Source organism: Centrocercus urophasianus, unplaced genomic scaffold (assembly GCF_019232065.1).
Source record: "Centrocercus urophasianus isolate 14NV4802_14NV808 unplaced genomic scaffold, USGS_Curo_1.0 seq_28, whole genome shotgun sequence".
NCBI classification, from domain to species: domain Eukaryota; kingdom Metazoa; phylum Chordata; class Aves; order Galliformes; family Phasianidae; genus Centrocercus; species Centrocercus urophasianus.
The window spans coordinates 7,733,277-7,747,841 of NW_024884844.1; the positions used below are offsets into that span (position 1 = coordinate 7,733,277).

Here is a 14,565-nt window from a genome sequence, read left to right on the forward strand (position 1 = left end):
GCAGATTAATAAAATATTTAAAGTAATTAAAGTAATTAAATTGCATATACTAAAGGATTCAAACTGTTAATCGCATATAACTAAAAAAAACATGTAACAATTAATAAACCACAGAGTCCTTGACATCACTATTTACATTCCTCAAGACAAAAACAAATGCAAGAATACGTGCCATTAAGCAACACGCAATCAACAACATTTTGTTTTAATTATCTTAGACCACAATTAATGATGGTTCTGCAGTTCATCTTTCTACTTTGATAGCTACTTAGACTATTTATGTAGATTAATTATTGATGTATTGGAATTCACTAATATATGTTTTTAACAAGCCTCTGCATAACACTGACATCAGTGAGGGGATCTGTTCACTCACCTTCCAGGTCCAGATTCTGTCAGGCTTACATGTTATTCTACATATCTGGGCAATTTGCCACAACTGATAAAGGCTGTGACATTATTGAAAAACTTCCTATCACCTGAGGATTTGCTACTCTTTGCATCTCTTGCCAAATTTAGATTCATGTGTGCACAGTCTTTCCTGATCCCATCTCTGCACATCTAGACATCATCCCTGTACTCTTTCCAGGCCACATATCCCTGCTTCCAGTGCCTGTATTTTTTCTTCTTTACCTCTGTTTGACCAGCAGTTCTTTCCTCAGCCATGTGGGCATCCTGCAGAGCAAGTCACTCCTAAAAAGCTTGTAGCCCTTGACTGCAGCATTCCAGTTGTGTGATTCATCCCACCACATTCCATGACAGCAATCAAGTCATCATTTTGTAACTGCACTGTGGTTTCCAACTCTTGCTTGTTTCCCGTTCTGCTCTGGTGTAGAGGCACTTCAGCTGGACTACTGGACACATTATCACTGGAGAGCTCTCCCTAACATCTTTGTGACAATTCATAGGTACTTCCCCATTGCTTCCTAAAGTGGCAGTGTTCCCTAGCTCTCCTCTGTCATTCAGATATACAACCTCTTCCCCAGCTGAATCTAGTTTAAAACTCTGCTAGTAAGTCCAGCCAGAGTGTTGCCAAGAACACGCTTGCCTCATAGATGCACCCCATCCAGTATCAACAAGGTCCTGAAGTTGCATTCAAGGTTATAGAACCTAACTTGAGTATAGGTGAGCTGTGAAACATTAGATTTATACTACATGGGAGATTCAGTGAGAATAAATAAATATGGCAGGGGGCAGAGTGGGCTTTTATGTGTGAAATTGTTGTATTTCTTACCTCCAGAGCTTTCAAACGCTCCAATAGCAATTTTGTCTTTTCTTTTTCCTCTTCAGTGCTGTTGCTTTCACTTCTTGAATCTTCATCTGCTGCTGTGTGATTTTTTTCCATGCCTTCTTTGCATTTCCTACTGTCTTCTGACAGTTTTTCCTGAAACAATTTTTTTTAATGTCATTACTCACAGGAAGAAATGAAGTTAACTATACAGCTATCTTCAGATCTCCCTTCATACAAACTAAAAAAAGACAGAGGAAGTTACTACTTATTGTACTTACTAAATGAAATCACGAAGGGCTTGTTAAATATGCTGCTAGGCCAATTCAACAAAAATGTATACAGAAATGAACTACTACACTTACATTACACTTAGACTACTAATCTCTTTTTAATAGAATAACTTGAATTTTCTTTAAAAGTTGCGATGAAAATTGAACATACTATCTTTCAATGGAAACACTGAGATACAAAGTAGTTTATTACTAAGGAAAAGCAAACATAATGGCTGATATATTTAACTTTTTCATCATCTTGAGCTAATATTTGATCTGCTAAATATTGGGCTAAAAACCAAATTATTATCCAAATGCTGATTTTAAGATCCACGCTAATATACAACTGACAGCAAAATTTTTGGAAGTGCCCTCACTTCTTATAGGACAGTCAGATTGGGTATTATTAGCTGCTGCTGTTTAATGGCTGTTAAGTTTTAAAAAATGTCTATAAAAATCCTAAGATTGAATGCTGAATCGCTCTAATACCATTAATTATACATCAAAGAGCAAGTAAAATATGAAGATTACAAGCAGAAAACAAAAATTCTATCTAAGCAAAAAAACATGTATTTTCACAAAGAACCAATCTAACTTGAATAACTGCAAATATCTGATAACTCTTCAAGAGCAAAACATTGTCTTAACCAAAATCCATAAACACAAATGAATTACAAATCAGCACTGTGAATCATGTTTAGCCTCATCTTTTTAAAAATTGAGCTAGATTAGAAATGGACTACTAGCATGTTAGAACTTAAATCAAAAATCAGTTTTACAAGTTATGGGCTCACTCAGTCCATATTCTGACACCAACCATGAGGCACAGAGCCTCAGAAAGTTTACTTCAAAGAGCCATTCCATCAGGTATCCGGCATTACTGTTGTCATGATCACAAAGGAACCATAAGTATAGTCATGTTTTATTCTTGCTTGCTACTCCCTGGCACAGTGATAGAGCATCTATAAAAGAGCCATTAAACCATTTTCCCTTCAAGTTATCTTGATGAGAGCATTTCAATGAACTCAAAACCTAATTTAACATAGGTACCTCTTTGTTGTATTTCAAACACAAACAGTTATTTTTAGGGGAGAGAGAGAGAGAGAGAGACGCATACTGGATGTGGCTCACATACATAGAAGAGACAGAAGAAAGTATAGCCTGTGATATTTCATCACAGAAGGGGGAGTACTGCAACTTCAATCAGAGTAAATCCCCAAAATCTATCACCTAAGGAAGTAACCCATTCATCTTCTAATTACAACATCTGATGAACTTGGCACAGTAGTGGCATATTCAAGAATAAATATCCTGTGATATCCTATGATGTGCACAAGAATATCTCTAAATATTTAATACTATTACCTCTGCTTGAATGTGTTAAGTACAGCTCACAATTTACTAACAAACCAGTGTATATCATGAACTCTATCCGGAAAAGCTGTAGAATAAATATAACTGGTGCTTAAAATCAAGTTAAGGGGAAGGTTTCAAAGGCTTTAGGTAGGACAGATTCCTGCTAATGTCAAAGAAAGCTGCTGCAAGGAGGAGGCAGAGAAGGGCAGAAGAGAGAATCTTCCAAGAGGAAATACAGATCTCCTATATGATGTCAATTAGTGAAAAATGGGATAAAACAGCTTGCTCTTTTTTTTCCCCTAGGTTCCTACACTGCTTGTGTTACCACTGTTTGAAACTTCTAAAACATCTCTGTTGTACGCCTCATGTACTGAACAATTAAATTCGGGCTGGATTTGCAAGCTGAAGAGTAATATACTCTCAGGTCAGACGTACAGAAAGGCAGAGCAAATGCTATCCTGCTGATCAATGCAGTTTCATTTCTATGAAGAGGTTCCAGGTAGAAACTGTGCTCTGGCAGTAAGCTGGGCAGCAAAAATAATAGCAATGAAAGACAAACCACAGCCCCACTCTTGATCTCCCCAGAGCAATTAGAATTCAAGACTCAAGCCTATACTGATATGTGAACAGCCTGATGAGAATTCTACAGTAAAGCTTCATTGACATCTCTAATGTCAACAAAGAGACAATAAGAATATGAAATATTCAAATCTTTCTATAAGGAAACCAGGATTATGCTCCTCACTGCAGACCTGTTCCCACTGAAATTAATGAGAAACTTACTATCTAATCCCATCTTGCAGAAGCTCCTCAAGCTGGTTTACACTGTTGCAGCTTTCCTGAAACCAACAGTATGGTGCAAATCTACAATGACATCCTACCCTGACCATTATTTCTATATACTCAGTTTGCTCTATAAATCAAACAAATAGTATACTGACGAAGAACCCTTTGATCAAACACTGCAGGTTCTACAGCCAATAGAAAACAACAGATGAAAACACAGCTGGCATCCTGGAAATGGCAAGCTTTCTAGAATCAATGGGAAGATATAAATCACTGAAGACATTGATCTATGAAGCCATACAATGCAGCGACCTGACTGAGACTCATTACAAAGTTGGCTTTCAGTTAGTTGAAGTAGAAAATAACAATAAATTAAGAGAGCAGGGAATAATAATTTTCCTGGAGTATGTAGGAATATAAACGTTTAAAGCCAGTCTTGCCCACCTTTGAGAGCACTGGACAAGGAAGTGTTTCCACTTTTTATAAATAAAGGAATGACCACAGTGATAGGAAAGATCATATGGAAACTTGCAAAAAGATGAAAGACACCAAACTAGTTATTTTAGAAACCACCACCTCCTTTTTACCAGATAGGCAATAAGCTCAGCCTTTGGACTCAGCATTACTCACTGGGAGCTGAGTTCAGCGTCCTTCCTTCGAGAAGTCATCTTTCCAAGGAACAGACAAATGTTGAAGGGATGCTTAGCCAGCTATTTGTTACCTACTGCCACCTCAAAACTGTACTTTTAAAGTTTCATTGGTAATATCTTGGCTTGCCATTCCTTCCCTTTCTTCATTCTTAAGTTGCTATTTAGGAATTACAGCATACACACTTGCAAAGGTGGAAAAAATGAATTCTGTTTAAAATATTTCAATTTAATCTACAAAGTGTCAAAACAAAAAGGCTAGAAGTCTGATGATGCAAAGAATAATTAAAGAAAAAGCTCAAAAGAAATCTGTTCTAGATTTCCTTTTGTACAATGAAAAAATGATCAGGCTTTAATTGGAATAAGGGCTCTTCTCTAGTAGTAATGACAAACACATTTTGTGAAATGATCACATAGCTCCTCAGGCACCTCACATTCCAATTTTTCCTAATTTGCAATTTTACAATGCAGGAATCACCTATACAAATTAAAAACCTTTAAGAAAACAGAAATCTTTAACACTGTTAACCAAGCTGCCACAAGAGGAGATCTCACTGAACACATGAAAAAAAACAAGCAGCTGCAGCACAGCCTATGCTATAGCTGCCAGCATGAGAAATGGAAAGCCTCTCATGAGGAAGGAAGGACCTCATGCACCAACACAGGCCCAGAAACAACTGCACAGAAAGGCATCTGATAGTAGGGAGCAGAGAAGACAGAGGCAAGGCTTTTCTTGGAAGTTGCTTGTTGAGAAGATCTTTTTGAACACGTTAGAACATGATCAAGATCTTTTTTTAACATGAAGGTTGATAAATGGTCACTGGAACAGGTTATCCAGAGGGTGGTGAATCAGAGACATCACAAAGTTCACTGGAGAAGTGGCTGCAGTAATATAACATGTTATAAATGAATCTGTACTTTACAGTACTGATTTAAACAGCAATATCTCCCAAGGTCACGTCACAAAATTCTGCTTGAGCCAAACAAGAATTTTAAAACGATTGAGATCTTTGAGATGCTGATTTTCTCAATGAGCATTTGATGATGACTTGTTTGTCTGGAAGTTGACAAGTAATAATTAGAAATGGCATCCTTACTTACAGAAGCTAAAGATCATGCTCCTATGATTAACACAAATTCCTCCACAGAAGTGTAGCATTTTGGATGCAATATAGTAAAGATCTCTCAAACTATCTCTGTACCCATTTACAATGTCAGATTGTGATGCTAGAGTTCATTTTTTCTTTTTAAATTCCTTTTAATTCTTCAACTTCTGAAACGTATATGTATATATATTGTATATTGTACATATATGACTTCATAAGGGTTACAAATTCTAATTATTCTGATTAATGCCTGCATTTTTCCAAATAGCACACTAAAGTCACACACACACAAGAAAAAATATATGTAAAACACATATTAACTTAGTGCTTATGATTGCTTAGAAACTTCAGAAAAAACTGAGCATTTTTTGCAGATTATGTAGTCAGTGGAAGCATGCATCCCAGAATCCAGCCAGTGTGGAGCCCAAGCTCAGTGCTTCAAACCATTTAGCACTTCCCATGAACATGTCTCAGAAGCTTCCCCGAGCCTTTCAAAAAAAGGTAGGCACTGTACAGTGTCTTGGATTTCACTAACTCAATTGGTAATCCAGGTAGATTCCTTTAGTTATACTTTTAACACTTTTCCTGCTGTCACAAAGGTATGCTGTTAACCTCCAAAACCTGAGCTGCAATTTACAAAACCATATACAGAACTGTGTATGTGATAATAAATTCTAAATTTTGTTTCTTGCAAGGCCATTCTATAGTCTTGATATATTCATAGACTATGTACTCAGTGTATTTTCACTGCAGACCTCCTAGTGTTCAGCACTATTCTTCATTGCAAGTGAGCGATATGAAAAGAGAATGTTCAGACTGCCAATGTAGATAAAAATAGTAGATGAGAGTTTCTTTGTACTTGCACAAAAAAACAGCCCCAAGCTATGCACAATGAGCTCAAACAATTCGACTGCACAAACTGAAAAAAGGCAGCAAATGCTCCAAGGACTACTGACTTAAAATTCTAAAAAGGTTTAAAATGTTTTCCAGCATCATCCTGCTCACCTTTCTCTCCCTGACATAATCTTTTTTCTTTTCTCATGATGAATTGCTTAATGTGGCTCAACGCCTCTTAAAAATGACCTTTGACACTTTTGCAGTACATTCTGATGTGTTTTATAACCTGTTTCATTTAGTCAAACCTTAAGTACAGAAAGGACAATTGTAAATTAAGTCAGAGCAATGTGAAGTAGGAGTGATGAATTCACAGTCTCCTATTAGATGCTCCGTACGGGACCAGTTACTAATGTAACTTTGACATGAATATGGCTATCTGCAAAATACATTTTTTTTTATTTGCTTTATTTGCAAGTGGCAGTGCGATTAAAGCATGACCCATGTCTAGAAAAACCAAAAACTGAGTAGTTCATTTAAAATCTTAAAAAATTACATACAACCAGATGGCACAGTCTAAATGATTTCTCATACAAAGCTATTGAATACGACACGACTTTTACCCAGTTTACCTGTATCTATGTATTCAGCTGTTCTCGTGTTTCATTTCCTTCCAGTGGAAGCACAGACTAAAACATAGTTTTGCTTTGGATAGAACATCAACAAATACAATAATTATACATTTTTGTTTACCTAATAGCTCTTGTTCAGAAGAAGCTGACAAAAATTGAAGAGAAGGAAAGGAATGCACGTACATCAGAATGTTTGACAGAATCATCCCAAACTCTTCACAGTTTAACATTACCACTGTCAGGAAAAACATAGAAGTTTTTGTTTTACATCTTTGGATTTGACTTACAGATCGAACATAGTGAGCAATAACGCTCCCTAGATTAAATATGGGTGATGCAAGAGAACAAAGTACTTTCTTTATGTTTCTGATACGAGCCTCCTACCACTCGTTTATCAATCCAAACGTTCTACATATTATTTTTCTCTCAAAACATTCAATCCTACAGGCTATCGCCCCTACTGAGCATTCTGTAATCGCACTAGTAAACTTCCCAATGATGCTTTCATTGGCTGTTCCAAGCATCACAAATACATATTTTAGACAAAGTTTGGATCAAGAGGACTGTAATAAAGAAAGCCTTCACAGTAATCACTAAAAAGTGAACATAGCAGACCAGTAAGAGTAGATGGAATGTCCTCTTTAGAGGTACCCATCTGAAAGTCAGTCCAAGGTACCGAAGTGAGCTACTCCAACCTATGGCCAATTATTGCTGTTGACACCATCCCAGCTTTAGTAAACGGACACACACATTATCAGCATCACCCTCCTCCCTGGCACTTCAGCTGTCAAAACCAGTGACAGTTCTGGAGTTGACTCTTGCAAGGTGGGCCTCAGGCATGGGATGGGAGGGCAATGCTCAGTGTGTTTGTTTTCTATCGCCTTTTCCAAATGGAACACTTCAGCAATGTTCAATAGCAATGACACTGGCAGAAAAAGAAAGGTATTTCAAGAGCTAAGCTGTTTCTTCCTCATATGTGTATATGTGATATTATGAGAATACACAGCAAGATTTTTTATGGAGGTACTCTCCTTACTAATTGGTTCGTTAGTACCATTCTTCAAGTAATCATCTTTTATCTCAGCAAATCTATACGCAGCATTTTAACTTTCCTCAATGAGTCTGTAAGTGCTAAACTAACTATACTAGACTATTAAAATACCTATCCTTGACTGAAGTGCCAACAAGCCAAACTATTCTGAAAATTCATTTGGTAAATTCTATGTAATTAAGGCAATAGAATTACTCTGGATTTAAATTGCTAGAAAGAAGCCTATTTTTATTCCCTTTGCAACCCTTTCACATTTTGTTTTTAATAATGTCTTTTTACCACTTGGATGAAGGCCAAATTGCTCTTTTTAATGAAATGAAACAGTTCAAATGCTGTTTGTTGGTAGTGGTTTGTTTTTTTTTTTCCCCACAAGAAAGTTCCCTTAGAACTTATACTTGTTGATTCAGTTTTCTGTACATGGTTTCTTTTGGGAATATCACAAGTAACTCTAAAGAACATATCTGAAGATGAGTATTAACAAATGTTTTAGAATGAGAGCAATATATTAACTGACTAGTTCACACCATGAGCTCAAGTACTGAAGCTGACCTAAGAGACCTGGGCGATTTGGAAAAAAAAAAAGAAAGTATATTATTACATAACCAGTTTTTTTCCTCGATTAGTAGTGCATATAATTTCCAGAATAAACATATCTGTACTGGTATACCGTTATGTCCATTCTTATGTTTAAATAATTTTCAAAGATAATGTGCGCCTTGGCCCTCAAAGCCAACTGTATCCTGGGCTGCATCCAAAGAGGGTGGCCAGCAGGGAGAGGGAGATGATTGATCCCCTCTGCTCTGCCTTTGTGATGCCCCATTTGGAGTACTGCAACCAGGGCTGGGGCCACCATCACAAGAAAGATGCAGAGGTGCTGAAGCAGGTACAGAGAAGGTCATGAGGATCACGAGGAGCACCTCCCCCACGAATACACACTGGAGAGATGTCTCTTGGGAGACCTCACTACAGCCTTCCATCACCTAAAGGAAATCTACAAGAAAAACTGCAGAATGATTCTTTAACAGGGAGTGTGGTGACAGGACAAGAGGGAATGGTTTTAAACTAAAAGAGGGTAGGTTTAGATTAGATATTAGGAAGAAGTTCTACACTATGAGCGTGATAAGGTACTGGAACAAGTTGCCCAGAGAAGTTGTAGATGCTCCATCCCTGGAGTGCTTAAGGCCAGGTTGGATGGACTTCGAGCAACCTGGTCTAGTGGGAGGTGTCTCTACTAAGGCAGAGAGTTGGAACTGGATGGGCTTTAAGGTCCCTGCTAATCCAAGCCATTCTACGACTCTATGGCTTGACCTTCAGCCTTGGAATACCAAGGAACACAAACTGGAATTCAAATGATTGATATAAATGGTCTCTATTATTTCTTATTCATTATCTTCACTCAGAACTAGGTAGATAAAGATGGTTCTTATTACTGGCTAGATCCTCTTGCTCAACCAGAACCTTTTCAGTATTAGCCCTGGATGGGCAATCAGGGTTAGGTCAACAAAACACTTCTGCAATCTGACATGGATCCAGATAGACTTGGGACAGGCCAGACTGTCTCATTAAAATCTTTTGGTCAAGTGCCAGGAGACAGACTTCAGACCTGGGAGCTCTGAAAGCAGCTGCCAGATGGAAGCTGACAACAATTCCATGGGGATCCCACTGCTCCGTTCAGAGTCAGAGCTGGGCTGGAAGTAGAACTGGGTGCCACGGGAAGCACACTGCAGCAGGCCAACAGATTGGCCTTTGTATTCAAAGATTTTGGCATCTCTCCACACAGCAGAAAGATTATCTGAAAACTAATAGCTGCTGTGAACTCCAGGAGGTTCCTGCAATCTCTTAGGATGACTAAGCAGTGGTATGTTAGAGCCATACTTTTTTCTCACATACAATCCCTGAATTAAGGAAAGGACAACCATAAGAACACCATTAAGGGCAAGATGCAGGCTGCAGGTAACCTGCTGTGCATAAATGAGAAGTCTTTGTACATATTAGGATGATCTTCATCTGCTGGGCTGTGAATCACCTCCTCATCTTGTTTTCCAGAGTGTCTATGAATTTGTTATGCCTGTTTCATATGTATAGAGTTCAGCTATGTATATGGTCTGGTATTTGTGCACTCAAAAATAAATAAATAAAAATATCTAGAGGAAAGATAAAGCAAAAGGTAAAAAAAATACACTACTACTATACTGTCAAGGAAAATATAAGTGGAGAATTACAGTAATTATAATACATAATAGAGTCATCATAGCAGTCAATCTTCACTAGTTGTTTTTATGGATATATAGAAAATCCTGGGAAGGCAAGAGCAGCTTGTTTTCTGAGAAACACAGACATACAAACTGCAAATTTCAGTTATAAGACTTCAGTTATGCTAAGCATAATTCCATTACTTTGTTGCTGTATTACAAACAAATGATCAAAAGGGGAAAACTATTTGCACACAAGTTCCTTACAACAAAACTGTAGTTTTGAACAGTATTACGAAGAGCACATCACCCTCCTTTGTGGACAAGAATCCAACCTCAATTTAGTTAAATATGGGAACAAAAATTTAACAGAATCTCTGCACACTGGTGGAAACCCACCAGAATTAAAACCTGAAAGGAATTACTTGTTACAGAGCTGGTCCTGAATTTCTCTGCATGGAAAAGCAGAACAAGAACAGAACAAGGTCCTCATGTTCCCTACAGTCCAACAATTCTAATGGAGCTCCCAAGAGTGTGGGAGGCTCCACTTCAGTCCTTCCCTGGGAGGCACAAAACTGCCAGGCTTTGCCTTGTAATATTCTCCTTCGTAGATGAGGGGATCTGGCTGATGCAGTCTCCTGTGTGCACTTCTATCCCAGAGATGTGAGTTTAATTTTAATGATATATTTCCTCTCTGCAATAGAAGTTGGCATTAAAAATTCTATGTGGATTTCAACTAGGGAATTCAACTAGTGCCATTTTTCCAATTCAAGACATGTCCCTTCTATAAAATGTTACACATCAGTGGCCTGAACATTAAACTTGCATAATTTTGTGTTAAGATAAAATTACAGTGCAACAGATACAGGTTTTTTTCTCATGATAGAGCTGTTGACACCAACGTCTGTCCAAGCTTGAAGTGACAGCCTCAACAACTGTTCCACATTTGATTCACACAAAACACACTGACAAGAAATCAGGTTGATCTGGCCAACATTGCCACCTGAAATATGCCTGCATCATTCATGTAGTCTCACCTCACAGATGCCTATTTCAGAAAGCAACTAGCAAAACTCTCCAGGCTTCACAACTCAGAGATGAAGGTCTTTTAGAATTTACATTATTTTATCTTTGTATTGAAGTTATCAGTATCAAGAGTCATTGCAAGTCTTCATAATCTCCTCTCCTACTTGTAGCTAAGGCAGGCACATGAACACACATTTACATCTAGCAAGAAGGCTGAAAATAGACCTAAACTTTCTTAAGCACAAAGACACTCCAGTGAAACTGCAGCATGAACAGATTACTGCCCTGGTGGCGATCTCCTGCAAATGGGACAGATATTCCCCGTGGGGCTCTGTGCGCCATTCTTAAAACACTGAAACCTATGAAATCCTCCCTCCCGACCAAACCACCACCACCCAGCTAGTTCTTACTTGGCTTGAAGAGTCCCTCTAAATTCCTAGACTACCATTGTTCAAACTTTCTGCTACTAGTTAGAGAGTTTAGTCTGATGGGTGCCAAAATGGACAGAGGGACATGAGAAACGACACTTACCACTATCAGAAAGATATGGAAGGACTCAAACTCCTGCTTTCAGTTACACCCAGGGCCAAAGAAACCTGAAGCATCCAACTATTAAGGCTACCCATAATCCCCATTCAGTCTTACAACCAGACTGCTTGGTGATGACTCAACAGCAGTGACCTCAGAATGGGTTCATTCTCCTCAACAAATTCCTTATCACAGACACTCAGGGATGACTGGGCCTATCATGTTAGATGGGGATGGGGTCAGACTGTATAAAAGCCAGGATGTCAGTTCCCAGCAGGGGAAAGAATCTTCTCCCCACTGCAGTATTCTTTTAGATAGTTTACGTCAAAGAAGCACAGTGGGGCTCTGAAAAGGTTGCAAAGGCTTCAGTCATGAGTACTCATTTCCCCACAGCAAAAATTCTCTCCTACATTTTTTAATATATGACAGGACAGCTCCACTTGAAATTGATTCATTTCCTATTAGAAGTATAGTAACAGTGTACAGTATGCTGAGCAAAAGTTTGGGAGAAATATGCCTTTTTTCAAGTCTACCGAAATACAAAAAGTCTTTTTTTACTTTTCTTTTTCTACTCATTATTTGGCTACAAGTGCTCCTGTTATCAGAAACAGCAGTTCATACACATTGATGTCATCTTAAACGCACCTGAGAGTAAAAATGTATGTTGCTATCACCTTCTTATAGACAAAGGTAAAAAAAAATAGACAGATGAAGTGTATTTCCTCAAGGAAACAGAAACATTTGTGTCAAAGGAAGGAATCGAAATCTAATCTCCTGAACACAGTGCTTGAAACGGCAGATTGTCCTTCCCCTCTGATGCCATGTCTGTCCTGAGCTTTACTGCCCAACCTGACAATTCCAGAATTGTAACAAATCATGAACTTACCACAAACACTCTTCCTCATCTATTTTGATTACTGTACACTGACAGAAAAGCAGTTCAAAGAGAATCTGAAAGGCAGTGAGTGATCTGTAACCAAATAAGACTCTAGATATTTGGTAATGTGATCGAGCAGGGAACTGACCCTATTTTTTGACATCTAAAACACAAACTTAGGAAGAAGAGTTTGCAGTGGTGCTTGTTTTAGCTTTTTGGATTGAAGTACTGCTCACAATTATTTCTGCAGATCACTTTCCCTGTAAAATATAGTAGTAGCTTGAATGACTGTAGTAGTAATATGTAAGGTATTGGTTTGGCCTTTCAAAGTTTTACCTGTAGCTGGATAATGCCGCCTTGAAAAATAAAATCTCATTCACTAGAACCCTTTCAACATATAAACATGTAAGCAAGAAGTATGATGGTTCACATGAATTCAAATCACAAGTATTCACATCTACATTTATGTGAGCGTTCATTATAAATGTTCCCAGCGTTACTATTATGCAAAACGGTAACAGAGAATCTTATTTACAATCCTGCTTCTATAGTCATTTACCCTAAAGAAATCACATCATCCATCTGTAAGTCCAGCAAATTAAATTCCCATAGGGCAGCTAGCTCTATGGAAGGGGCTAGAATGTTTTGCTAAAAGTAAGAATCTTGACAAGACATGACACAATATTGTAACAATACTGTACAATCTAGGCTCTATCTTATTATTATTCCTCTGACATAATCACTGTGCAACATTTAATGTTCATTAGCAACAATATTTATTCTGGAGTCAGGCTTATTGATATTATAATAAGAACTCAATTTCATAAATCCCAGAACTATAATTAGATTTGTAAAAAACAAATACGCAGACAATGGTCAATAGATCAAAAGCATTTATTGCACAGATGTATTCAGACATTAATTTGAACAGAGTACACACACTAAAGCTAACTTAGCGTGGTGTCAGACAATATGGGGCATATGTTGATAAGTCACAACAGACATCTCCTGGCATGTCCTCATTTGTTACAAAATACATGGCTGTGAAACAGCACTAAAAACTGATTCTCAAGAGTACTGAGTGGAGATCGTATCGTCCTTATTACAGAGAGCAGGTATCATTCAGAATACCTTCTACAAGGTAACTGCATGATTATGAAGGATGGCTTTAAAAACAATGGTACTATTTACAGATTCAGTGAGTTCTGTATCTTTATAAGAAGATATGTGTGTGTGTGTGTGTGTGTATATATACATACATACATATATATATACACAGCATTTGGAGATCATGCCAAAAAAGTCTTTTTTCCTGTGTTAGCTCACATCTATACTTCACTTTATAACATAGGATGATAATACGGTTATCACATTCCCAAAAAAACAAATATATCAGGGTATAAAGAAACTTTACCTAGGCTGTATATTCAAGTTCTATTTCCATTTGTGAATTACCCCTGTAAGTACATCAAAAAGTGGTCCAGGCATATTTGAAAGAGATATAAATGAACAGTTTCTATTGCAATACTGGTGTTTCTTGCCAAACCTGGGATCAGATTTTGTAACAGAACTCATCACACATTTAGATTATACGTTTGTTCATGATTTCCGCAGTTGATTTCAGTAACGTATTCATTATTTTCACAATGCTTTACTAATGTTTTTCTCATTTCAGATCACATGATTTTTGGCCAACTATGTTTTGATGAGTGTTTCAAGTATTATCTTCTGTTACACATGGGTGTTGCCTAACTCACTGCATAGTTTTTGCTTCATCACTGAGTAACAAACATACAATAAGCGAACCTATTTGTAGCCTACAAAGCAGTATAAGGGCTGAAATGCACTGTTTTCCATGTGAACAGAGCCATCCCTTGAAATGGAAAAAGAAAACAAATTCTTCAAAAATAACGAAGGGAATGGAAGGATGAATAATTCAAAGATACATTCAGAAAAATCACAATGCTCATGGAAACGTTCCATATTTTTACCTATTTTACTCATCACAGACCGGTACACGATGCAGT

The 14,565-nt window shown here is 37.6% G+C and overlaps 1 protein-coding gene across 6 annotated transcripts in view; it reads right to left on the minus strand.

Annotated features, from left to right (window-relative positions):
- The window catches only part of NCKAP5 (NCK associated protein 5), a 192,181-nt gene that overhangs the window by 110,410 nt on the left and 67,206 nt on the right, over positions 1–14,565 (minus strand). For all 6 annotated transcript variants that reach the window (XM_042827394.1, XM_042827393.1, XM_042827395.1 and 3 more), the window contains exon 4: positions 1,235–1,384. In XM_042827394.1, the coding sequence (XP_042683328.1) occupies positions 1,235–1,384 (150 nt within the window). The remainder of the gene's footprint in view (positions 1–1,234; positions 1,385–14,565) is intronic.